The sequence below is a fragment of the Zingiber officinale genome, chromosome 9B (genome assembly GCF_018446385.1).
Source record: "Zingiber officinale cultivar Zhangliang chromosome 9B, Zo_v1.1, whole genome shotgun sequence".
In the NCBI taxonomy this organism is placed as follows: Eukaryota; Viridiplantae; Streptophyta; class Magnoliopsida; order Zingiberales; family Zingiberaceae; genus Zingiber; species Zingiber officinale.
This window is the reverse complement of record NC_056003.1, coordinates 80,631,536-80,659,238: the sequence shown is the minus strand read 5'-3', so window position 1 is coordinate 80,659,238 and position 27,703 is coordinate 80,631,536. Positions and strand designations below refer to the sequence as shown.

The window sequence follows — 27,703 nt, the reverse complement described above, 5'->3', positions numbered from 1 at the left end:
AAATTTGAACTCCTTGCAACACCAGGAATCCATAGAAACTGAAATGGGTGCAATCGAAACTCTCTAGGTCCATCAGTGAGTTTTGACCGAAACCTACTGATGGACCTAGAGATCTCAGATTATACCCATTTCAGTTCCTGTAGATTCCTGATGTTGCAAGGAGTTTAAATTTGCTATTCATAGTTTATTTTAGCTTATCTAAATGTATTAAAATGTTATCAAAAAATTAACTAAATTTTAAATGTCGTTGATGAAAAAGGAGATAGAAAAGAGAAGAGGGAGAAAAGAAAAAACGACAAAAAAAAATATTTGATTGGTCATAAGGATAAAAAGGAAAGTGCACTTGAAAAAGTGCGTCCTTTGATAAATACCAAAGTAACATACGTCTTTTGGCCAATTAAGATATTTAAGTGCAAATTGCCATTGGTTAAATGACGAAGGTATGCACTTATCGCGCGTCTTATCTCCGCCGGTCGATTTGTGATACTGATACATTGACAGAGAAGTCTCGATTTGGAAGGTTCCAGCACACAGGAAATGCAGCTATTTTTTACCCCAAAAAAAACCATCATTTCAAATTCCCAAAATCCCGCCCAATTCTCCTCATCTTCTTCTTTCTGTTCACCATTTATTGCACGAGGGCGAAGCCCTAAGCAGAGGAGATCTCCGCCAGGGCCAATCGAAGCCCTGAGTCGCCGCCGCCCACTCCCACAGAAGCCTAAATGGCGACAACAATCGGGATGATGGACTCAGCGTACTTCGTCGGGCGGAACGAGATCCTGACCTGGATCAACTCCACCCTCCATCTCAACCTTTCCAAGGTCGAAGAGGTTTGTCGTCTGCCCTTGATGATTTGATCTTATGTTTCGACAGATGCGAGTAAGTTCTGATGTGATCTGAAAACGGATGGCTCGGTGGCCAATGGGTGGGGTTTTCAGGCGGCATCGGGGGCGGTGCAGTGTCAGCTGATGGACGCCGTGCACTCGGGGATGGTGCCGATGCACAAGGTGAACTTTGACGCGAAAAGCGAGTACGAGATGATCCAGAACTACAAGGTCCTTCAGGATGTATTCAACAAACTCAAGATCACTAAGGTTTAACTTCTCCTCCGTTTATGCTCATCACATTCTGTTCTTTCCTTACCTTTACCTTTTTTTTTTTTTTCGAGGGGACCGTTCTGCGGTGTTTGTTTACATGCTTTACCCCTAGCAAAACTTAGTTTTCCACATTACCAATAGTTACAATACAGATTGAAGCTCCTGCCAACAATTTAGGATTACGAATATGCGTTGTTTCTGTGTCCATAGAGCACTCATTCTTTCATGATCATCTAATTCAAACCTAACCATATGATTATCGCATAATGATAACTGAAAGTCGTGAGAGTACACCTTATTGTAGTAGAAGTCAGAAATGTAAGTTAGAAACAAAAAATCAATCTTTTTGAAAACTGAATTGTCTGTCTTCTGTTATTCGAAATTTCGTTGATATTCATGCAACTTATATTACTCGGGTATTCAAATTGTTCAATTTTATACGTTTTAGGAGGAATTCAGTGTTGAATTTGCACAATATTGTGTTAATATATATATATATGCAATGATTCTATCTGAAATTGGGGGAGATGAAACACTAGGCAAGTGACTTTGATTGGGCTCTACTGTTAACTTGAAAAAGACTCCACTTTGTGCACATGTCGTGCAGTCCTACGTATCAAAAATAAAGAATGAAGTGAACAAATGTCAACAATCTGATCAGGGAGGGATTTTTGGCACAGACATTTCGACACTCAAGTCAAATAGGTGTCCAAGAGGAAAAATGTAGTGAATAGTAGCAAAATGAGCGGTAGAATAAAGTGATGTATTCTCTGCATGAATCTCGAAGTATTGTCAAAAATGGATCGACCCTTATGACGTTTTGACATTCTTTCCAGAAATGAGCTTACCATTTTTGTGATTTGCAGAGTAGAAGTTTCTTTCCTAAAAGTTGCATAGGGAATATTTTTTTATTTCTTTGACGCATAAAATGCCAAAAGGAATATTAAGTTGTTGAGTTGATGGACCCCTAATATGCCTTGTTGGTCAGCCGATCGAGTCCCCTTGGTAGCCCAATCGGCTCTTGTTCGCAGGAGCAATCATGTCAAATATAAGATGCATGTCACTCTTAAGGACTTGGTCTGCATATGTCCTCCATACAAATAAAAAGCTTGGTCTGGTCGAGCGGTGTGTCTAGCATGTCTGATCGGACTTTTGTTTCGATTGGCTAGAACATTCGGTGGGGACCTTTGACTTAGCTTTGAATAGCATTGATACGACTCACGGCTTTATCGATGTTGAGGGATTCAGGATCCGACTGGATCAATAGTCCAATTGGCTTAGGCCGTTCGAGCGAGACATACAACCTTATTAGCTCTGAGTGTTGACTCCTTTTTGATCTTGATTGCCACATTAGCCGGGCTCGTTGACTGTGACTCGACTTAGAGGGGCCCACCTTATTAGTCATGCAACTAAGAGGCTAAAATAGTATACTCCTTGTAATCTAGCTTTATGATGATTAGGAATGCTGAACTGATATGACCTGTTCACTTTACATTTTGTTTCTTCTGATGAATTAATAATGTGTTATTGAATCAGTTAGCTAAACTTTGTTGCATATTATGATTAATGAAATTATACTGAATGATATTCTTAATGTTAGCACATCGAAGTAAACAAGCTCATTAAAGGAAGGCCATTAGATAATTTGGAGTTCATGCAGTGGATGAAGAGATATTGCGATTCTGTCAATGGTGGCATCATGGGGAAGTAATTTGTCAACCATTTTTGTTCTGCATATCTATTTCTTTGGACTGTTAATAAATGCCTGAACACTTTCTTTTGATCCATTCCCTTAACATGATATTAAGAAAAATGTTTATTTATGTTCTCTGGTTGTCCCAGAAATTCCCTTCACGTTAGAGAATATTATGCACACGCTGTGATCATGCTTCTCCATTCCATTTTTTTAAGAAAACATCATTCACCATCAAAATTGACGATGGTTGTCTTCTTGACTTCAATCCATAGAACATAACAACAGATCTATCTACATGGTTTGTGCAAACAACTGCATGACCATTACCAAATGTATACAAGTTAAAAAGCTGATCCAATGTCATAGTCTTGCCATCTAACTTGGCTTAAGGTAGCTTATTTCCAGGGTTGTTTTTTAGTGGGACAAAACTGGTTGGGCATACTCATGTTCTAACTAGTTCAATATAAATCTCCAGTTTTGGAAAAAAAAAATTCTAGAACTTGATATGACCCTGAACATTGCTAGTTCCTAAAATCTCTTTTATCTGAATGTATTTTCAAAGATATAATGCTGTGGAGCGAAGGGATGGTTGCAAGGGAGGCAAAGAAGCAAACAAGAAGACAGCACCTTCGCAATCATCTGTAAGATCTTCCTCATCTGCCCCTAAAACTCAAGCATCGCATGGAACAAAAAAAGGCGACAGTCATGCTATGAATTCTTCACATAAAGTCACAAAACCTGCAGCAAATTCTGCAACTCAAGCTTATGATGAGCAGGTTTGTTAGATGGATGATAAGATTGTGTTTTCAATCGATAGTGAAAAAACATCAAACTTTATATGGGCTTGCAAATTGCAGATCACGGAACTGAAGCTCTTTGTGGATAGTTTAGAGAAAGAAAGGGACTTCTACTTTGGAAAATTAAGGGATATTGAAATCTTGTGCCAGAACCCTGAGATTGAGCACTTACCAGTAAGTGTAATACTTTTTTGATAAAAGAAGCAAATGCTTTTTCAAATTGTATCATATATTTTATTATCATCAAAATGTCTAATCATTATCCAATTGCCTTAAAAAATTTCATGATTGTCAAAATATTTCCTTACCAGACGTTTTTAAAACCTAAATATGTAGATAGATTTAGGTTTTAAAATGTAGAAATTTCCCTTTTGTTCCCTATAATTTCCCTTGCTTTTCCAAATCTCCTTTGAGTGTTAAACTTATCAAAATTTTCTAACTTTTAGTTCATTTAACAAAAATGTGTTCGCTACAGTGCTATTCCCATAACTGAACTAAGTTTGCTTGATAAAATGATATATTGAATATTCTGTTTAACATTCTGATCATCTATTTTTATTCTGTACTTGGAAAGAAACGTAAACTGTGAAGATACTTTTTTTTGGTAAAAAAATGCAGGTAGTTAAACTGTTGTTTGATGAACATTGTCACTGTGCTACAGATTGTTGCTGCTATCCAAAAGATACTCTATGCGGCAGATGATAGTCACTCGGTAGTGGCAGAAGCTCAGGCGATGATAACGCATCACCAGCAGCAGGCTGAAACGCCTTGCACTCTCAGCCCTATCCTAGAAGCCTCTGAGGAGAGGCCGAAGCCAAAGAGAAAAGATATCAATACCCTTGAGTTCGACATGGCAGCCAGCTCCACGCTGTCCCCCAAGCAGAAGTTCTCTGACATCTCCGACGTCCATTACTGTGGCTCTCCGCTCACAAACTACTGACCAATACTTATTTTCAAGTTAACGGTATTGGCTCGGTACTCTACAACTACTTGTCTGCCACTGCATGTTATCTAAACGGTTGGTTTTCTTTTTCTTTTTCCTTATACATCTATCCTGCAATTTGTTGAGATTGAGTACATCTGATGTGAAATTGTGTCAAACGATTTCCTTGAGCTTTTGATAAGGGCGTTGTCTTGTCCATCATCATAAACTCAGATGGTTTCCTCCGGTGATTTCTTTGGCTCATCAATTCTTATTTTAAAGCAAGTGCATTTGCTTACCTGTCTCTCCATGTTAATTTAGTGCTGCTGTTTTTGAATCTATCCAGCAATTTGTTTGCCCTTGTAGAGAGATTTGAGTACGTTTATCTGAAACCTGTCAGAATGATTTGCATGATCATTTTGGAAGACGATCTCTTTGCCCGTCACCATAGTTTTGGGCGATTTCCTCAGGTGTTTTCTTCTTTGCAGCATCGGGATACATTTTGACTTTGCCAGATATTGTTGTCGTCGTGTTTTCAGTTTTTAACCTTCATGAAAACAATATAATTTATCTGGTTGATCTCAAATAAGAGGCGGATCACGTAACCAATCAAAATTCATTCATTTACGAGCAATGAAGTCACCGTATTTTCTTTTATCCATATCTGTCCGTTGCCTATGATCACACTTTACTAGCCTGCAAAATTTTAAATTTTAACTATTTTTTAGTTCAGATGATATATATATCCAGTGATATCCAATTTATTTATAAGGGCGATTGATCTAATTTCATATAAGTTTTTTTTTTATAGACATAAATCAAAAAGTACTCAGATGATTCTTCAATCTAGCATTCTGTGATCAACCGTATACTAAAAAAAATACATCTGTTAAATCGCTAACATTTCACTATTTAGAACATGAGAATTAAAGAGGCTCGACCCGAGTTCGAGCAAGTTTGTGAATTTGAGCTTTTTAATCATGAACTTGAGTTCGGTTCGAAAAATTAAATTTAAATAACAAAAGATGTTGTAGCTATTTAATCATGGACTCGGTTCGAAAAATTAAATTTAAATGACCAGATGTTGTGCAGCCGCTGTGATTCAAACCTTCTACCACTAATAAACTCAAAAAAATCTTCTAGTCACAAACCTCTTTAATTTATTATTTATTTTTAAAATAATAATTATTTTAAATATTATAATATTAAATTAACCGGGCTCGATAAGACTTAATGAGTCAGTATAAAATTGGCTTGAATATTAAACGAGCCAACTTGATTTCGATCAATTCTGAACTCGAGTCGAGCTTTGACCGAGCAACTCATGAGCAACTTGACTCATTTACACCCCTGCTTTCATGCATACTTGCTCGACAATTGAATATACGGAGCCTATCACCAGCGTGAATCATTCATCCTGTCTTCTATCAACTAATTAGAATATTCAACCCTCCCGGTTAGTCCATACCGCAAGGAAAACATTTTAATTTTGTAAAATTATTAATATTTTTTGAGCTATTAGGTAACATACAAAAATTAAAATCAATCTTATAGATTCTCAAAAATCCATCTGAAACCTATAAAAGTTCTAAATTTTCAGATAATTTCGATTCAATCACCATTAATTAAACTTCTCATGGGGAAGACCGACCAAACGAACCCCAAGCATGAACAGGAACTCAGTCCACATACTGGAAACATCCACAACAGAAAAACAAGTTGGATCTAACTGAAACTACAAAATTTCACGTACAAACACAGACTAACCTAATGAGCCTTGATCCTTATGCTTATGTATGAAAAAGAACTCAAAGTTCATATGCAGGAAACCTTGCCTGGGAAAGATTAATCATGTCCAAGAAGAGGTAAGCCATTCCGGCTTGTCCTTCAAAAAGTGAATAAGGATGATCACCACCGTGCATCATCCCTTCTGCGATCAAATTATCAGCCAAATCCAGCAGAAAACAAACAAATGCCTTTGCACGACCCAAGTACTTCATATTGCCAGTTAGTCTGTAAAGCGATAGGAAAACATACACATTTCCACTCATGCCATGGCAAATTCCCACTCTCTTCAGCAAGCCTCGTTCCCACACCACATCAGCAGCTTCTTCTGCTGCTTGAAGAAACTTATGATCCTGGAGTACCTGACAAGAGATGTAGATGGTTAAATTTCATGAAAAATGTTCAAAGTTCAAATAAGAAAGGAAGGGAAGAGATGGAAAGAAGAGAAGAAGAAGAAATTCCTTGTCTTGCAGTCAAACAAATTCATTCTGTAAAATATTCCTTCACAAAGACAAGCTGCCACTTTAACTGATGGGATTGATATCATGTGCTTCATTCCCTTACCTGAGCAGCTTTGGTGAGGGTGAGAGCAACACCAGGTGCACCATGGCACCAATGCACAAGACAATCTGCATTGAATCCCTCGGTTGATGGGTAGTTCCCACTGATGAACCGGTTGTTAATCATGTAGTTAAGGGTGCCCTTAACATATTGCAGGTCATCTTCATTGAGATTAACATCCATCAAAGCATGCATGATCCCAGCAAGGCCATGGGCCGCCCCCCAGTACCTCTCACCGTTCCACTCGTACATCAATGGGCAGCTGCTCTTGCTGGCTAGTCTTTTTCCATCCCTAATCATGTCCTTAGCTACTGATCTCTACAAAATTATGCATCCAAGCAAACACTATTAAAAAGAGCAAAAAATGGAAATGAGAGAATAAATTTCATCATTTAGTCTCACATCTTCAAATGATAGTTCTCAGAATATGCTTATACTAGCATAACATCCGCCTACATGATTTAGTACTTCAGGTTGGATTAGAGTCTCTTAGACTTAAATATGGTATTAGAATCAGTCCCTCACCTCTAACGAGGTTGAGATTGAGGGGAGGAGGTTGAGATTGAGGGCGGAATGTTAAAGAAAGTTGGAAGTGAGAAAGAGATAAAACTTTCATTCCTACTCTCACATCTTCAAATGAGGACTCTCATAACATGCGTAAATACTATAGGTCATCCTTGTAAGTGTATTGATATTTTGAATTGGATTGGACTCAATCTTGGACATTACAACTATAATGAGTGAATGATTTAGAAAATAATGAGAGGAAACAAGAAGGAAAGTTACCATATGAGATGAGGGAATTGTTCCCTCGCCGATGTGTTTATTTAAGAAAGAACACGACCACAAGTAACCCGCTCTTCCATATAAAAGCTCATTGGGGACATTGTGAGGAAATTTAATCTGCTTAGAAGAAAATGATAAATCAAATTTTATGCAACCAGCAATAAGTTTCCTGTGGCACATGGCATATTGATTGAAACGTGAAAAACATTTCTTCTTGTATATAGTTAGATATATAAACTACTTGGATGATCATGAGAACTGAACATGAAAATATATTAGCACAAGAAATTAATCTTAATAATAGTGTAAAGCACCTAAGCTTTTACCATATCAGAAAGAAACTGATTACACAATAGGATCAGTCAGAAACAACAAAAGTGTAGACTTTACCATGAAACCAAAGTGAAATTTCCATGCATCGAGTTGAATAATCAATTCAATCATATACGTATGACAGATCAACCACTTATGCAGCATGCATTGCAACAAGGAGAACACAGTTGGAATGAAAATATGATTATGGTGAAATTTGAAGGCTAATCCTTTCGTTCATTTCATAACTTGGTATAAGTGGCCATACAACTACTCCTATTTATTGGTATATAAGTTAGTCTTAAACACCACTCCAGATAAATAGATAAGACTCTTGAAATATGCGTGCCTACGTTTTCCTTATAATATGCTTTTAATAAAAAATTAAATCAGACTTGTTTTCCAACAAACATAACAATTAGACCAAGCAACTGTTGGTCTTATCAGAGATCATTTGAAAATTAGTGAAAGATTATAAAGGACAAAACAATTCCCTATACATTCCTTCCCTTTCCCCTTTTGTATGCACTATTAACTTTACATTCCTCCAAATTGGTAGTATTTTAAATTGCCTCATTTCACCTTCCCTGTCATTCCTTACCTCCCCTTCTTTAAACGAGTCCTTAATGGAATTGGATACAATAGCAACATATCAAAATACTTGAGTTGTTATTCAAGAATTGATCCAAATTATCAAGAGAATAGATTTAGCAATAGGGTAACAACCTTCTGCCTTATACTAAACAAGCATTAGGTTTTGTAGCATTTTTCACAACTGCAAATAGAGATTGAGCAAGCCCTCGTCTCCAGCTTCCTTCGCCACCACAGCGCCAAGAGCACAGACGCCGGCCTTTCCACATATGAACGTCACTAACCTGATCCAATCCAATTCACAAGCAAATCAACCCCCAAAATATCTTTGCTTTACCAAAACACTCAGATCCTTAGGATGTTTCTCTTTATCTTACGGTGAACCCTGAGATGCTTGATGGCACGCGATGACGATCTCTGCGCAGAGATCGAGGTCGGCCCGATTTTTGGTCACATGGTAAGCCTTGAACAACAGAAAAGCTGTCCCTAGTGCACCGGTGTAGAGAGTATAGTCCCGTGCGCCGCGCCCACTTCGCAGCCATGTCTCCTCCACCACCTGAAGTCGAGTGATTACGATGATCCGATGAGTGCGCACAGAGTAAAGGGAGTCGATTGACCTTTTTCTTGAGATGGAGGGCGGAATTAAGCAACTTGTCGGCCAATTTGGGGTATGGGAGGTGGAGAAGGTCGAGAAGAGTAGATCCGGTGATTGCGCCTTCTTCCTCTACCACAAACTCCGGCAGACTGTTGGGGAAGAAGCGATCGGCCATCTCCGGCGGCTGGTGATGATCACGCTTTAGATGAGTGCCTGTGGGTTTAGTTTCTGCCGCTGATTTAAACGACAAATTAAAATGCTGTTCAGATATTCAAATTAGAAACTAACAACATATTGAACAACTTAAACATATAAATAACTCCCTTAGCTAGTTATAGTGTATCGTAGGATATTTTCATCCCGTGAGGCTATAAATCTATGATGTTGGATTGTTGAGTCGCCAACGATGAGTGCTTTTCGGATTTACTCTAATAGCTATGGAAAATTTTCATAAGACCAAATTGAATTGGCCATCAAAAATTGAATACCTTGTGTTAGTTTTTTTTTAAAAAAAGATTTAAAGTGAGTGTGTCGGTCGTGAGTACTTAGTTTATATATATATAAATATATATATATAGACACACACAGAATTGTTATGCTACGGATTTTTGGTTGTGGAACGGACTATCTTCATGGTAAATCCGCATCAATCTTTTTTATAAAAATTTATTAAAGACAACTTTTCTCAATCTACGTTATTCTCCCTCGCGTCATTCTCCTCGTCAAAAGCCTCTCGCTGCACCCTCCCTCGCCGCACATAGCCCTCCCTCCCTTGTCGTGATGGTCTCCCTCGTCGCCCTCGTGCCTCCCTCCCTTACCGCGATAGTTTCCCTCACCACACCAAGCCTCCCTCCCTTGCCACGACGAAGTTAGGTTTTCCCCACTGCACCCTCCCTTGCCGCGATGAAACTAGGTTTTCAGCGTGCGCCCCTCCGTTGCCACACCAAGCTAGCTTTTCCCTCACTCACCAATCTATCGTTCCTATCAACAAGTTGTACTCCCTCGTCACGCCCTCGCCTCAACGCGTCGAGTTTTGTGAGTTAATACACTGTTGATTTCCTTCTTATTTGATGCATACATCTCAAAAATATAAATATGAATTATATATGTCAACTTATTTACTATCTAGAATGTTTTTTACATCTGCCTTGTGGTGTTACAAATATATTTTTGTTATTTGTCTTATCCAACTTGCTCTCTCTATAGATTTCAAATGTCATGAATTTCATAGATGAAATTTTGTAACTTTATCTTTTTTTTTTTTGGATGAATATGAGCAAGTTGCTCATGAAGATTTCTTTGTTTGACTTTTTGCCAATCCTTTTTTAATTATGTTTTTATTTTATAGATAAACATCTATTAGCATATTATTTGGACAGCATGACTTGGATTAACTCAAACAACTGGTCATATTAAATATTTGACATTTTAACTATTATATCATGATAAATAACACAAGTTATTAGTTGCAGGATAATATGAATAGATTCTATAATGGTTTTTAATGTTTCTAGTATCTATCTGCAAGTTACGGCAGTTTTACATGAGCGACAGTGGACGACATCTGACATGGGTCATCTGACGTGGGTCATCTGATGTAGCCAAAATTTAAATTTTTTAATCTCTCTCTCATTTGCATGTAATAACTCTCTTCTCTCTTCTTTGATTGCATGCAATGTGGTGTTAGTTTCTACAAATCAACATCACCTTGATACTGATATCTATAAACCCAGCACCAAGGTAGTGCTGATTTCTATAAATCGGCACCACCTTGGTGTTGGTTTACGAACCAAATATTGATTTCTATAAACTAACACTAACATTGGAACTAGGAGCTAGTCTTTAAAGATCGATTCCAATGTGTTAGTGTTGGTCTTAAAGGATCAGTTCCAGTGTGCTAGTGCTGGTCTTTAAAGACCAACATGTTGGAGCTAGTCTTTACAGACTAACTCCAACATTGGAGTTATTCTTTCGATATCAACATCACATTGGTGGTGATTAGTAAAAAAAAATAGTACCATCTTGGTATTGATTTGGTTTGGTGGTGTCGGCACCATTAACATCACCTTGGTATTGATTTGTAAAAATCAACACCACCTTGCATACAATCAAAGGAGAGAGAAGTGGGGTCATATGTTATCCATAGCTACCCACTCTACATGAAGCTCATGCTGCAGTGCTTCAACTTTCAGATTGAATCACAAAGTCAGATACCCCTGTGGATGCAAATATATGGGTAACCACTGGATTGCTGGACTCCCTCTGGCCTCAGTAAGGTGACTTCGATGATAGGTAACCCCCTTTACACGGATAGAGTTATAAAGGACAAGGATAGGATTAGTTTTGCAAGGGTCTTGGTGGAAGTAGATATCACGAAGCCATTACCTGAGATCATTCCGATCACCTTACCTAACAGCAGAGAGCTCGACCTGCAAATTAGCTTCGAGGTTGTCCTCAAGCTATGTGTAATCTATAATGAATTGGGGCACCATCAGCAAGATTGTCCAACGTAGTCACTGATAAAATAGACCACAACAACTTCAACGGTTGACAAACTGAAACTGATGACTAGTTTGGTGCAGGAGAAGCAGCATATGGCCACAGAACCCTTGGAACTGAATGGACAGGATGTCAGGAATGTAGATTGTATTGAGGAAGGGAAAATTATTGCGCAAGACAAATCACTCACATTATTAACAACCCCCTTGGAAACGGCATGCTTTCGTCTGGCACATAAGTGGGCATGGTCCAACAGCTACCACAGGGTGATGAAATTCCAACTGAGAACTAGTTGTATGTGACTCAAAACCGAAAGGAGATGCTGGATCAGAATACCCATAATAGCTGCCAATTGAGGAGAGAGGTCATCCCTGCGCGGTTGTTAGGTAGGAATTCAGAATATGTAATATTGAATAGCACAGTACATTACCACAAGAAAAATAAATGTAAGAAATTATCAGTTTAGAGATCACGTTTCCAACAACTTAAGCATATGCAACCACAATACAGATTGGTCTCTAGGTCAATTAACAGTCAAGTAGTCAGGTATTAGGCTTTTACATCCAAGCAATAAGTCACTGGGAATGGAGATAAGCATGACACAAAATCAGTAACTACAACAAACACAAAGGCTACTGGCATTGGCCGACTAGTAGTTATCTCATACCCAACACAACAACCGTATCATAAGGTAACCAGTATAGCGCCATAAACTCGATCACTAAATAGGGAAGGTGTTGAGTCATCAATGCTGAACACACTGTTGGAACCCCAAGGTGTTTTGATGTGATCAAATAAGCTAAGTTAGGTCCTGCGTTTGTTTAACTTTTGTGTCTAAGTGTGCAGGAGCTTAGGAACACAAGAAGTCGAGCGGAAGATGCGGCTAGCGAGAAGGACGACACGGGGTGCGTCCGAGGGACGAGGTGACTGCGGAAGAGTACATCGGTGGACGAGAAGAACGTGTGCGGCGTTCGAGGGACGAGAAACCGGGAAGGAAAGCTGCTTGAGGAGAAGGTCGGAACTTGGGTTCGGGTGAGCCCTATTCCGGATGGTCGAGATCACCCAAACTAGCCGAGCCGGAGTTGAAGACCCGGACTGAGACGAGCTGAACCGAAGAAGAGCGACCGGTCAGAAAAAGTCAACCAGAGTTGACTTTTGGGGTCCGGGCGCCCGGAGCCCTCCGGGGTGCTCGGAACCCTCCGGGGGGCCCGGACCGAAGATGTTGACCAGATCGAGTCAAACTCGATCTGAACGTTGGGGGATAAAGTTTTATCCCCCAGGGCGCCCCGACCAGTGCTATAAATATAGCACTGGTTTGCACAGATCATTCAACTCACTTGTAATTCATTTCTTTCTGTGCTTTCTATTCTTTTGTACTGTCAACGCTGTAAGAGGCTACTTCGCCCAGAGGAGAATCAGATAGTGCATCATTTTTGCCTTGGATTAGCAATCCTCTGATTGCAAACCAAGTAAACCCTCTTGTGTCTGATCTTTTAATTTAGTCTTTTTTTTTATTACAAGTGTCTGTTAATTAGTTGAATATCCGAGAAAGATTTTGTGGTTAATTTTTGTAGGGCAATTCACTCCTCCCCTCTTGCCGGCCTCCAAAGGGACTAACAAGTGGTATCAGAGCAAGGCGCTTCAGGAGGACTAATCGCCGATCGAAGCAACAAGATGGCCAAACCAAGCATCGTTCCACCAAAATTTGAGGGGGACTTCGCAGACTGGAAGCGACATATGGAGGTATTCCTAAGAACTGATTTTGAAATTCGGTCTATTATGAAGTATGGTTTTGTAGCTCCGATGAATCAAGACGGAGAAGAAAAAGAAGAGAGCCACTGGACAAAGAAGGAGCAGAATGAGTCTGTAGCAAACAGCCGTGCGGAATATCACCTACTGAGCGTGTTGCCGCCTCAAGAGGTTAACCACATCGGAAGCTATTCATCCGCTAAAGAACTCTGGGAGAAGTTCCTGGAACTCCATGAAGGCACGTCCGAAGCAAAGCTCGCTAGAAGAGACATCCTCCGGAACAAGCTGATGAACATACGTCTGGAAAAAGGTGAGAAGGTAGCCAATTTACACGCGAAGGTAAAAGAACTAGTTACTGGTCTCGAGAACCTCGGAGAAACGGTTACAAATCGGGACACAATACGCTACGCACTCAATGCGTTTCCCAGAACTTCAGAATGGACATCAATCGTCGACGCCTACTACATTTCGAAAGACCTGGAGGTAAGTAGTTTGGAAGAACTGTTCTCCACTCTTGAATTGCATGAAACCAGGTGTGTAGGAACAAAGGAATCAAGCCAGATGATTGTGCTAAACGCAACCAAAAGGGATGAACCCGAGTCAGACTTAGAGGATGATCGGGAAGCGTACATGGTAAGAAACTTTAAAAAGATTTTTAGAGCTAATAAATTTAAAGAAATGCAGAATAAAAAGAATCCAAGAAATAGAAGAAGGATGCGTTGCTACCAGTGTCAAAAGGAAGGACACCTAAAAGAAGACTGCCCAGATCTAAAAAAGGACAAAGGCAATATTCCTAAGAAGCACAAGAACCTAAAACCTAGTTGGGACGACACTTCTTCATCTGAGTCCGAGATTCAAGAATATGTCGGGATAGCACTGATGGCAAGCTACGAAGGACAGAGTACATCAGAACCCAGCATCGATGAAGGAGGAGCGACCTCAGATGGAAGTAGCGAAGCAGGGGGAGATTCAGGCTTCAAGTCTGATATGGTAAGTGAGGTATGCCTCTTACCCCCTGATGAACTTTACTTTGGTATTAATGCAATGACAAAATCCATGTATAAATTAGAAAATAAAAATACCAAATTAGAAAATGAAATTTTAGAAACAAAAAGAATTTTGGCAAAATCATGTCTTACAGAGGATTTTGAAAATTTGAAAATGAAAAACTAAAAGAAGAAATAGAAAGATTGAAAAAAATCTAATGGTCCAAATATTTATACTTTTAGAAAATATAGAGGTTTAAATTGGTATTATAGATTTCATCAAAGTCAAATCAGAAATATATCAAAAATCTATGTACCTAGGAAATACTTGGTTAATCCTGTAGGTAGGAACCTCTACTGGGTTCCAAAAACCTGTTTAATTTAAAATTAAAATTAGACTTAGCATTTTCAGCAAGGAAATTAAACAACTAATTTCATTATGAGGCTTTGTCTAAGGAAGTGGTTGTTGCTCCAATAACCAAGAAGGCTTAGTGCCTCGCCACGACCTGGAAGCCAAGTATCGAAATGAAAAGTTTAATTGACTAACTGAAAAAGCATTAATTTAAATTACTTAATACTTTAAAAGAGTTATTCAATTTGTGTTAGAAAATATTTAATTTTTTTTTAACTTGACTTAGAAATTTTTTAAAATTACCTTAGAAATTGTTTATGAAAGTTAACTTAGAATATTTTTTTTGCCTTAAGATTTTTTAAAAAAAAAATTTTGACTAAGAATTTTTTATGATAATATTGCCTTAGAATTTTTTTTAAAATTGACTTAGAATTGTTTCTTATGAATATTAACTTAGAAAATTTTTTTTCTGAAAATTAGAAAAAAAAAATTTAGGAAATGTTGAAATAAGTTTCAAACTTAAAATTTTAGAAAGTTTTTGTTAACACTTATGACTGTTTTATTTTTGAAAAATGTTTTACTTAAATTTTTTTTTCTTCGAAAGAAAACTTCTGAAGAGTGTCTTTACTTAGACATTTTAAAAAAAAATTTTACACTTAAATCTTTTTGAATTTACCTTAGACTTGTTTATAACCCTAATTTTTATGTGATCAAAGGGGGAGAAGTATGTTAAGTCTAGGGGGAGGTAATATAATTTTTCAATTGAAAAATATTTGAACATATTTGAATATAAATTTTTTTTATTGCATATGTTTACCCTAACTTAACTTGGGTTGCTCACATCAAAAAGGGGGAGATTGTTGGAACCCCAATGTGTTTTGATGTGATCAAACAAGCTAAGTTAGGTCCTGTATTTGTTTAACCCTTGTGTCTAAGTGTGCAGGAGCTTAGGAACACAGGAAGTCGTGCGGAAGACGCGGCTAGCGAGAAGGACGACACTGGGAGAGAGCCGACGGGCTCGGTGAGTCCGAGGGACGAGGTGACTGCGGAAGAGTACACCGGTGGACGAGAAGAACGTGCGCGGCGTTCGAGGGACAAGAAACCAGGAAGGAAGGCTGCTCGAGGAGAAGGCCGGAACTTGGGTTCGGGTGAGCCCTATTCCAGATGGCTAAGATCACCCAAGCTAGCGGAGTCGGAGTTGAAGACCCGAACAGAGACGAGCTGAACCAAAGTAGAGCGACCGGACGAAATAACTCAACCAGAGTTGACTTTTGGGGTCCGGGGCGCCCGGAGCTGATCGGGGCGCCCGGAACCCTCCGGGGCGCTCGGACCGAAGATGTTGACCAGATCGAGTCAAACTCGATCTGAACATTGGGGGATAAAGTTTTATCCCCCCAGGGCGCCCGGAACCCCTTCGGGGCGCCCCGACCAGTGCTATAAATATAGCACTGGTTTGCACAGATCATTCAACTCACTTGTAATTCATTTCTTTCTGTACTTTCTATTCTTTTGTACTATCAACGTTGTAAGAGACTACTCTGCCCAGAGGAGAATCAGATAGTGCGCCATCTTTGCCTTGGATTAACAATCCTCTGATTGCAAACCAAGTAAACCCTTTTGTGTCTGATCTTTTAATTTAGTCTCTTCTTTTTTTTATTACAAGTGTCTGTTAATTAGTTGAATATCCGAGAAAGGTTTTGTGGTTAATTTTTTTAGAGCAATTCACCCCTCCCCTCTTGCCGGCCTCCAAAGGGACCAACACACACAACCAGATATGTGGAACCACCTCCAGCAGGGGAAGAAACATCCCCAACAATAGTCTGTAGTCATTCCCATTTCAGCAAAGGAAACCCAGCAGACTGCACATGGCACGTTAACTCCAGAGCAGCAGTAGTCTCAGTAGTAAACGTTGGGAATGTAGCAGAATCTTGAGCCAAAAGGGAAGCTAACTGCCAAGCATAGTCAGTCAACAGGGAGTTGTCTGCATATTGGTATAGAGATTGGCACAGGAGTTAGTATGCAAAGTGGCATAGAGTATCAACCGGCAAAACCTGTCACTGGGGAGCAATGCCACTTCCAACACAGCTCTTACAAGGCAACACAAATAGCTCCAGGCAGAGAGATAAATGAACTAATTCATATGAAAGTACCAAGAAGAACCAAATGCTTGCCCAGGGGACAGAACTTCAACTTGGCACTATCCAAGAACCATCCAAGGGTGAGCTTCAAAATGAGTAAAGTGACCCAACCAGTGGAACATAGACTCACTAGCAGAAAAAAATACAATCTCAAGCAGTCTTTCTCTCTACATCAGACCATGCTTCAGGATCTGTTACAACACTCAATTAATGAACAGTCCTTAATTCCTCAGCAATCACAGGTGGGTTCCCCAACAACTGGACATTGTAGTCAGAAGGAGGTAAATACTGCTATAACAAAAACCCAAAGGCCAAGAGATGATGGTACTGGTGATGAGGGAGCTGAGATTAAGCAGCTTGCTACTCCTGTTCAAGCAGGGCACTAGCTTGGAAGCAGTCATCACACAAGACATCTGACCCAAGTGGAGGAGAATGACCAGGATGACAACACACAACAATCTAACTCAGAGGGAGGGTTCTTCTCGCAATAGCTATGGGAACAACAACATCAGTGGTACAGAAAATGGCACAGAGAATGGCACGGAAAAGGAAATTGACTTGGTCCAGTAGTGGATAATGCAAACTGGGACTCGAGCTACAAAAAGGTAGATGCATGCCAACCAAGCACATATTAGTATTCTGACAGGATAGAAGTTTGAGTTGGTCTCAACCTTGACAGCATCATGTTACCATCAAGGCTTACATGCACCAAAAATGGACAACACCAGGCTGGATTCTGTAGACAAACAGTGACCAGATTTGGCCGAGACAAGGGTCAACAGGCAGCAACAAAGCAGAAATCAACAACCCTCTGGAAGCTAGCTTACAAAGAAAGCTACTGAATTGCTCAAGAATAGGTTCTAGGTAGCCAAATAACAGGGATCACTGAGCAGTAAGTCTAGTCTCTCTTTGCTCAGTGATGAGGATAGTATGGATGATAGAGTTCAAACACGAAATCAAGCAGCAAGGCGGTCTAGGTCGTCTACCTCTACATGAAGATAGCATCTTGGAATGTGAGGGGCTTCAACCAAGCCCCAAATAGAGAGAAGTGCAGAGCTTCTTTCTAAAAAGTAGATTAGCAGTGATGGACCTCATGGAGGCAAAATTGACAGACCAAGCTTTCCAAGCAATGAAACTAAAAAGATTTCGGCAATTGGAGATGGTACGCTACATAAAGGAGGGTTCAGCAAGGAGTAGAATGTTGATTATATGGGACACTCAAAAAGTGGCCTTTAATACACTCGAATTGGATGATCAATATATACATGGCAATCTCAGTTGCAAAGTAACACAAATTCTTTACCATCACCTTTGTTTATGGACAACCCACCATAAGTAAAAGGAGGAGACTATGGGAGGGCCTCAACATGATAGGCACAGACATGGATACTACTTGGGGATTTCAACTCGCCCCTCTCTCTTGATGATAAACAAGGAGGTATGCCGATCACTTCTTACCGGGTTATGGATTTTCAAGAATGTGCCATGCGAAAATGGGTTGGAAGATCTTACTCAAGTGGGATGCACTTACACTTGGTCCAAAAATGAGGTGTTCTACAAATTGGATAGATTCATAGTCAATAAATGGTGGTTAGAGCAAGATATGAGGGGAATGGTTGAGTTCCTCCCATTGGGTTTTGTATCCGACCAAACACAGTGTTTGGTGACCATTGTGGGGGACTTGGAACACACCAATAAACCTTTCAAATATTTTAATATGTGGACTACTCATGAGGACTACAACACCGTGGTGGAGAGGAAATGGACCATCTTGAATTGGGGCATTCATGGTGGCACGACACAGTACAAGTTTAAGCAAAAGCTGCAAGGGTTAAAGGCAGAGTTTAAGCAAAATTCAATAGACTCTATTTTCAGCACATCAAAGAGAGGGCGATCTGGGCATAGGAAGATCTCCTTCACATGCAACAATTGGGATATACTACTGGTCAATTTGAGGAAAGCTATCAAATGGTCTGAAAACAAGTTGATCAATTAAGCCATGCAGAATTCCTCTTTTGTGCTCAGAGGCAAAGTGCCAATACCTTCGAGAGGTGGATAAGAACACCAAATACTTCTATTAACTCATCAAAAGAACGAATTATAGAAGAGAAATAGTAGTCCTTGAAATGGGAGATGGTGCTAACACAACAAGTCTAAACAAGATTGTGAATAAATTTATGGAGGCGTTCCAAGGCTTTCTCGGCACATAGGACGCCACTCCAAGCCGAATGTTTAACTTATGGGAAAATGCTAAGCTTCTAACAGCCAACAGCCCTTCAAACATTGCTGACCGAAGTCGACATCAAGAAGGCTCTGTTTAGCATTGGAGATCAAAAAGCTCCCGGGCCGAATGGGTATGGATCCAAATTTTTCAAGCACTCCTGGGACATTATAAAGGATGATTTGGTAGCGGCCATGAATGAATTTTTCAGATATGAGAAGCTACATAAATAATGGAATCACACTCTTATATCCCTAGTCCCAAAAGTGCTACATGCTAATAGAGTTGTAGATTTTTGACCCATCTCATATTGTATAGTTTTCTACAAGATAATTTCAAAGCTACTATCTTCTAGGCTTACAGAGGTTACAGAGCACATCTTTCACCCAACCCAGGTGATTTTTGTTAAAGGGAGGAATATAGCATATAACATTAATTTAGCACAAGAGATCATGAGGAATTACACAATGAAGATAATCTCTCCTAGGAGCACTATGAAAGTAAACCTCCAGAAAGTTTTTGATATTGTTCACTGATATTTCTTGATGGAAACCCTTGCAGGATTATAGTCCCCCCCCCCCACCTTCATTGCTTGGATCCGTGAATGTGTCACCACCACTGGCTTTTCCTTATCCATCAATGGTGCCATGCATGGTCACTTCAGGGGTGCCAGAGGACTGTGACAGGGGGACCCTCTCTCTTCGTATCTCGTTGCCATATGTATGGAGAACAGATTTTCACTTCCGCTCAAAATGTCAGGAACTCAGGATTGCCCACCTTGCATATGCTGATGATCTACTGTTGTTCTCAAGGGGTGATAGTTCCTCCACGAGCATTCTGATGGGATGCTTGGAGCATTTTGGGATGATGGCAGGTGTGCAGCCGAATCTAGCGAAATCATGTATTTATATGGTTGGCCTAGAGGAGGATATGCGACAGGAGTTGTTCACCATCATAGGTTTCCAAGGGGCACATGCCTTATAGATATTTGGGGATTCCTTTAGCATCAAAGAAACTTAAAATTGTGGACTATGGTCCCTTGTTAGATGCATTGATCAAGAGGATCAATGTGTGGTCGAAAGTTACCCTCTCTTATGCGGGGAGGGGGCAGTTGATACAGTATGTGTTGCAAATGGTGGAATACTATTGGATGTCTATCTTGCCATTGTTGAACGGAGTTGTGGAGCGTATCTATAGCTTGTGTCGAGCTTTCTTTGGACATCCTAGCACCCCCCCTTCTCACACACACACAATTGGTTGGACTGAGATGTGTAAGTCTAAAGAAGAAGGGGGATTGGGGTTTAGGGAGTCATCTGCATGGAACACTGCTTTATTATCCAAGGTGCTTTAGCGCATACATGATAAGCAGGATGCCCTCTGGATTCGATGGGTCCATCACACCTATCTAAGGGACATTGACATATGGCGATGGAGGAATAAGCATACAGACTCTTCCCTTTTGAAGCATCTGTTGGTGCGGAAAGTATCTGACGGCCGAACCTATGTTTTGATTATGTCAAAGGGTTCAAAGTTAAGGTGTTTTATTTTCTGATATGTTTAATGAGCTTTGTAGGAAAAGTCCTAAGTGTACTTAGGAAAAAGTCCTAGCTGTGGTTAGGCAGGTACAAAACCTTAGAGGGTGGTAATCCTAGGTCATAGGGGGTGGTAACCCTATGCGAAAAGCCTTGGTGGGTCGAAGCTTCGGGCAAAATCCTAGGGGGAGGTAACCCTAGGTTGAAATCCTGGTGTCGCGAACAGGGTAGAAGTCTGGACGGGTTGTGGACCGGACATCCAGCATGAACACCGGAAGCATCGGACACTGAGCAAAGGTCCAGTCGGTCTGGAGGACCGAGTTGGCAAAAGGTAAACTCTCCTGAGTGGAGTAGGTGAGGACGTGTTCCCTGGAAGAGGGAACAGTAAGCGTCGGCTCTGTTAGTTAGAGCCCTAGAGCCAATCATTTGATGATTGTATGGACTCATGTATATCATATTCTTGTATATATATTAAGGCATTTGGTTTTTGGTTATTATGCTTATTTGTATTAGTGCCAGATAAAATAAGTATAGTAACGTCCTTGAGTAGAAGGTTCTTACCTATATCAATCGATTGGTTGAATCGATAGTGAGATGATATAGGGAACACTACTCTAAATCATTCCTAGTCGAGTATTAACATTCAGGGACAATGTTAATACAATAAGACTAGCATGTAGGTCAGCTCGATGACTTGATCTCACAAGTCATGGATATAGAGATATCAAGCTGACACATGGGTATGCATTAGAGAATGTATACTGAATGACCCGCCATGAGAAAGTATCATGGATCGTTATATGAGTGTCATATACTTTCTCATGTGGCTATTAGTATGACTATTAGTCCTTTGACCTGAAGTCACCATGGATCCCTACATAAGGAGTTATGTACCTTGGTTTCGTCAAACGTCACCCGTAACAGGGTGGACTATAAAGGCGATTACTGGGTATGTAACAAATTATATAGAGGGATGTGAGTGATGTAGATGAGATCTATCCCTCCCATATGACGGGAGCGACATCAATATTCTTGATAGAGTTAGACCACGAAGTGCATGGCCATGCCCAAGTGAGTCAACATGATATGTTGAGCTCATTTGATTGAGTGAGTCTACTTGGAGTTCAAGATTTAGATTGATTAGAGGATGACACGGTCTATGTCTCACATTGATCAATCTAGATGTCTAGGATAGAAGGACAATGTCATATATTGTGAGGAGTCACAATTAGTAGTCACAAGGTGATGTTGGATCTCAACATTCTTGTAACTTGGGTAGTAATGATGTGTTGCTAGATACCGCTCATTACTTATGCTCCTAAATGAGTTTAGGGGCATTGCCAACGTTACAAGAACCTATAGGGTCACACACTAAGGACAATTAGATGGAGATTTGGTTCATATGATGAACCAAGAGAATTAGATTCATTTGATGAATCAAATTGGATTAAGAGTAATCCAAATTGGGCTAATTGAGTTAGACTCAAGTTGATTCATGTATTTAATGAGTCTAATTTAGATTATGACTCATTAGATCAATTTAATTTAATAAATTAATTTCATTAAGTTGGCTTGAATCAAATGATTAGATTAGATCAACCATGAGAGAGATTGAGTCAAGTTTGACTTAACTAGAGAGGAAGAGGAAGAGTCAAGTTTGACTTGACTCTTTACCACATCATGAGTGAGGTGGCAAGATGTGGACCAATAGTGTTGTTCCACATCATCTTGCTTTGCCACCTCATGGAGGTTACAAGCCTCCATTTCATTTAATGTGGGTTGGCCACATTAAATGAGTGAAGGTTACTCATTTGCCACATCATTGTGAGGTGGCAAGATGTGGACCAATGGTAATGGTCCACATCTTCATGATGTGCCACATCATAGGAGTTACACAACACCTCTTAATGGCTTCACATTAATTGTGATTAATGTGGAATGGGAGTTACACTCCATGGAGTGGCCGGCCACACAAAAGTGATGAATGAAATTTGATTTTATTCAAGGCATTACTTCTTCTTCTTCTTCCTCAAGAGAGCTCTCTCCCTCTCCTCCTCTTGCCGTGACCACATAAGGTGTTAGCACACCTTTGTGTGAGGTCTTCTCCACCTACGTGTCCGTGTGGATACTTCTAGAGGACCGACGCTTGACGGTCTAGAGATCCGGCAACTCCTTGGACGAGCGGGAACGCGAAAGGGCACACAACAAGGGTAAAGCTCTCAACACATAGATCTAGGAGTAGATCTAAAGGTTTTTTTTTTGAAACTTGTACTTGTATTTCGTTCGGTTTTCCTTGCACGGATCTACGGCTTTGGGTGATTCGGGGTTTCCGCGACGCGAAAAGCGATTTTCGCGGTCCGAAAAACCCAACAGTGGTATCAGAGCCACCTGCAAGGCTTGTACGAGTTTAATTTTTGGTTTTATGAAAACTAAAGTTTCTGTAATTTTCTATAAAATTATGATTTTATAGTTTTTATGGGTAATTTTTCCGTAGAAGCGAAGCACAAGTGTCTCGGCACTTGTAGGCTTCGGCTACCGGAAAGATTTTTCCAAAACGGCTTCGTTTTGCCCCAAATCCGTTTGGGACAGCGGGCTTGGGTGCCATTATATCGCAACTAGATCGTGGGTAGGGCTACTGCCCCTAACCCCGCAAGGGGATTTGCTCCGCGATTGCACCCGAAATCGCTAAAAACGAACCTGCCGGGAAGATTTTTCCGAAACGGCATTGTCTCGACCCAAATTGTTTTGGGACAGCGAGTTTGGGCGCTGTTGGATCACAAAGGAACCCTCGCGATGGTTAGATCGCGGGTAGGGGCGCTGCCCCTGGGATCCGTTCCGCGATTGCGCCCGAAACCGCTAAACGGGACCGCCGGGAAATTTTACTCGTAAAAATTGTAAAAATTATTTTTAAAATTATAGAAAATTATGAAAATATATAATTTTGAATTATATATTAATTTTGTGATAGTCATGGCCCAAAAACCCAATATGATTGGATTGTGTTGTAATTCATAATACGGCCTGCGTGCCGTTATGTGTTTGCGCGTGTTGTATGTTTTTATTTTTCTGCGACCTGCGCGTCGTGCCTTTCTCTTATATTCTTGTTGTAAATTAGATTTAGACTCGAATGTAACTCGAGTTTCAAATTGTAATGTACAAATTGGAGCGGTGGAGGGTCCACACGAGACGGAGTTCCGAGGCGGGCACGAGCAACACAAGGTGGTCAAAGGGAGGAGCTTGGAGAAGCTGTTGACCCTAGGTTGACCATTCGATCTTCTCATTGGCTTGAGAAGATCGTAGTAGGGCCATGACTAAATCACAAATAGATTAATTAGTTAATTGATTATGTATATGATGCATGTTTAATAAGTAATTAATTAATTAGTGCCTTACGATTAGATTAGATCTAAGTCGTGCACATGATGCACCCTTGCGATTAGATTAGATCTAAGCCGTGCACAAGATGCATCCTTTTCGATTAGATTAGATCTCGATCGAACTAACTTTAAATGCCTAACCGTGACGTGATACCTATCACTACCTCGATCACATGTATTGTTGAATCTGCCAAAGCAGAGCAATACATATTATCTTGGTAGGGTACGGAGGGACAATCTTGGTCCCGCCTATCAACGCATGGGTGAATACAAACTCAATTAGATTGAGTATTCCTAGTTACTCGGTTGGATCGAGTCAACTATAGACATTCTTCCAATAGTTGGAAAGGTAGGACCAAATCACGTTTATATTAACTCTCGGGCGTATTAGCCAAAGCTAACTCGAGTTTTAATATAAATATGGATCTTGATCCTATAAACAAGAGTTGCATAGAGATGTAATTGGTAATCGTTACCTACCGATCATACTAAGCCTTGGGCGTATTAGCCAAAGCTAACTCAAGGGTTAGTATGATGTGGATCTTGTCCCACATGAATTCAGTGGGAGCATCATTTAGTTAAAGGCCTAATTAAATGATTTTAAAAGAATATGATATTTATTTCGCAAATTTTCTTTGTAGATAACCATGACGTCGAACACGAATTCCTTCTCCTGCGATCTGTCCTCGAGAAGGACAAGCTCAACGGAGCGAATTTCCGACTGGTACAGGAACTTGAGAATAGTTCTCACCCAGAACGTAAACACGTTCTCGAGCAGCCCATTCCGGAGGCTCCTCCCGCCAATGCCCCGCGAGACAAAGATGCTTACAAGAAGCATCAAGACGACGATTAGATGTGTCCTGTCTAATGCTCGCGACCATGAACTCGAGCTCGTAAACAACACGAGTTGATGGGCGCTTACGATATGGTTGAACATCTTCGCCAACTATATCAGGACAAGCGAGGCATGAGAGATTTGAGATCTCTAAGGCAATCTTTCAATGCAAGATGTCGACGGGGCTCTCAGAGGTCCCATGTACTCAAGATGATTGCACAGAGAACCTACAAAGACGGGTTCCCACTGCCAAGAGTCGCCATCGACTTGATCTGCCGGATAGCTATAGTCAATTCGTTCTCAACTATAACATGACGAGATTGACAAGCCACTGCCCGAGCTACTTAGTATGTTATGAACTGCCGAGATTAACCTTAAGAAGGTTAAGCCCATTCGATGGTCCGAAGGACAAGGGCAAGCAAAGGTAAGGGAAAGTCCCAAACCAAGGGCAAAGGCAAGGCAATCAAGCTTAAGGAGGTCGCCATGATGCTACCGCCCACCGCTACCACCGCACCGAAGAGGAACCGCAAGGTATACTTGGAGGATCTTAAGATGAAGTGAGACTTCCACTCTGTATATATGTTATAAGTCAATCTATCTATTTCACATCATGGGTATTAGATATCGGATGCTTCTCACATTTGTGATGTAGTGCCGAGAAATAGCAGAGCATCGGGCAAAGGGCGAGGGACCTACGAGCAGCAATGGAGCACTTGCTCTATTCTTGTAGGAACTTATCACTATCTCCGCCCCAGGCTTGTACTAGATTTAGATGATTGTTGTTATAGCTCTTACTAAGAACATAGGTTCAGTTTCTTGTTTACAAGAAAGGATACTCTTTTATAATAAAAGACAAATGTTGTCTATTTATTTAAAAGATATGTTCTATTGAACCAATAATAAACGGACTCTATATTCTGGACCTTGAGAGCCCTATCTATAACATTAGTACCAAGAGGTTCAAGTCAAATGACAACCAAACCTATCTCTCGCATTGTCGCTTAAGTCATATAAATGACAAGCGCTATCCCACTCCATAAGGATGGTTTCATGGACTCATTTGATTTTGAATCATATGAGATATGCGAGTCATGCCTACGAGGCAAGATGACCAAGACTCAGCGAGAGAGCGATCGATTTGTTAGGACTCATACATAGTGATGTATGTGGCCCTTTCAATGTCACCGCTAGAGGCGGTTATAGGTACTTCATCACATTTACTGATGACTTGTTATATGTATTTGATGAACATAAATCTGAATCCTTTGAAAAGTTCAAAGAATTCAAGAATGAAGTATGAGAACCAACAAGAGTATTAAGGTACTTGAGGATCGAGGTGGTGAATACTTAAGCCATGAGTTTCGTGACTACTTAGCCGAGTGTGGATTTTATCTCAACTCACTCCTCTGGAACACCACAATGGTGTATCCGAAAGGAGAAATCGTACCTTATTAGATATGGTACGATCTATGATGAGTCACAGATCTTCCGACATATCTACGGGGATATGTTCAGCACTTCATTCTCAACCGAGTTCCATCCAAGGCGTGATAAAGACACCATATAAGATATGGTGTGGGAGAGATGTCGTGTGTCTTCATGAGGATTTCAATGCGACGACGACGTCAAGTCTCAGACAAATTAGGACCCAAATCCGACAAGTGCTATTTCATCGGATATCCCAAGGAAACTAAGGGATATTACTTCTACATTCTCAGTCACCACAAGGTAGTTGTGGTAAAGACTGGGGTCTTTCTAGAAAGGGACTTTGTTTCTAGAAAGACTAGTGGGAGCACGTTCGATCTTGGAGAAGTTCAAGATGCGAATACTAGCACTGAAGCCTCGATGAAAATTGAACTGGAACCACAAAGTGTTGTGGATGATGTTGTTCCACAAGGAGTTGAGGAATAACAACCAGTTCAAGTAGACATACCTCTTCGCAAGTCTGATAGGGTACGTCGTCAGCCTGAGAGATACTCATTTCTCTTGTCTGACCATGATGACATTGTGCTCATAGAGTGAGCCTACCACCTATCAGGAAGCTGTGATGAGACTAAATTCCGAGAAATGGCTAGAGGCCATAAGATCCACAGCATACTAGCAGAGTATGCAAGCTGCATAGGTCCATTTATGGACTAAAGCAAGCTTCTCGGAGCTGGAATCTTCGATTCGATGATGCAATCAAACAGTTTGGTTTCATCAAGAACGAAGATGAGCCTTGTGTCTACAAGAAGGTTGTAGGGGATATAGTTGTCTTCCTCATATCAGATGGATGGACATACTACTCATGGGAAGGACATCCTACGCTCAACTGTCAAGACCGCTAGGAGTTGCTTCTCAACGAAGGACTTAGTGAGGCATCCCGATTCTTGGGATATGATCTATAGAGATAGATCTAAGAGATTGCTGCCCAAGTCGAGTACATACATCAAGGTACACGGTTTGCCGTAACTCCAAGAAGGGATTACCGATGTCATACGGCGTGAGTCTTCAAGACTCAAGGTCCCTCTTCAGAGAGAGAGAGAGACCGCATGGATCGATCCTTATGCCTCACCATAGGATCGATCACGCACGCCATGGTACTCGACACGATGTCTCGATGCTTGAGTGCAGATACTCGAGATCCGGTGAAAGTCGATACGGTCAAGAATATTCTTAAGTACTTATGGACTAAAGAATATTTCTTGATATATGGAGGCAATGATGAGCTAACTCAGAAGGGTTACGGTGATGCGACCGATCGGGATGATTAAAGATCACGATGAGGTTCGTGTTTTCTTGAATGGTAGAAGCATGTGGTGGCGAGTTCATGCAGCTCTACAACGCTTCCATCTCATTCGAGAGATTATCGATAGAGGAGATGCGAGATTGC

At 40.5% G+C, this 27,703-nt stretch overlaps 2 protein-coding genes across 8 annotated transcripts in view; one reads left to right on the top strand and one right to left on the bottom strand.

Annotated features, from left to right (window-relative positions):
* The first annotated feature begins 588 nt into the window (after nucleotides 1-588).
* Nucleotides 589-4,741, top strand: LOC122022566 (microtubule-associated protein RP/EB family member 1C-like). Its single transcript, XM_042580598.1, has 6 exons — nucleotides 589-830; nucleotides 939-1,094; nucleotides 2,698-2,804; nucleotides 3,356-3,569; nucleotides 3,651-3,764; nucleotides 4,252-4,741. The coding sequence occupies exons 1-6, from the start codon at nucleotides 723-725 to the stop codon at nucleotides 4,528-4,530; spliced, it is 978 nt and encodes a 325-aa protein (XP_042436532.1). The 5' UTR covers nucleotides 589-722; the 3' UTR covers nucleotides 4,531-4,741.
* A 1,294-nt stretch (nucleotides 4,742-6,035) lies between these two features.
* Nucleotides 6,036-27,703, bottom strand: part of LOC122023401 (lanC-like protein GCL2) — a 40,612-nt gene continuing 18,944 nt past the window's right edge. For 4 of the 7 annotated variants that reach the window (XR_006123108.1, XR_006123109.1, XR_006123112.1 and 1 more), the window contains 6 exons: nucleotides 11,832-12,012; nucleotides 11,552-11,757; nucleotides 9,165-9,376; nucleotides 8,925-9,103; nucleotides 8,683-8,831; nucleotides 7,642-7,761 (listed from right to left, as the gene is read on the bottom strand). Coding sequence is in view for 1 of the 7 variants with exons in the window: in XM_042581492.1 (XP_042437426.1) it covers nucleotides 6,321-6,659; nucleotides 6,862-7,176; nucleotides 7,645-7,764; nucleotides 8,264-8,267; nucleotides 8,730-8,831; nucleotides 8,925-9,103; nucleotides 9,165-9,317 (1,212 nt within the window). In the remaining 6 variants the exon portion in view is untranslated. Of the gene's footprint in view, nucleotides 6,660-6,861; nucleotides 7,177-7,641; nucleotides 7,765-8,263; nucleotides 8,268-8,682; nucleotides 8,832-8,924; nucleotides 9,900-11,551; nucleotides 11,758-11,831; nucleotides 12,013-27,703 lie in introns of those variants that run through there. The other 3 variants (XM_042581492.1, XR_006123110.1, XR_006123111.1) reach the window with 3 other exon arrangements.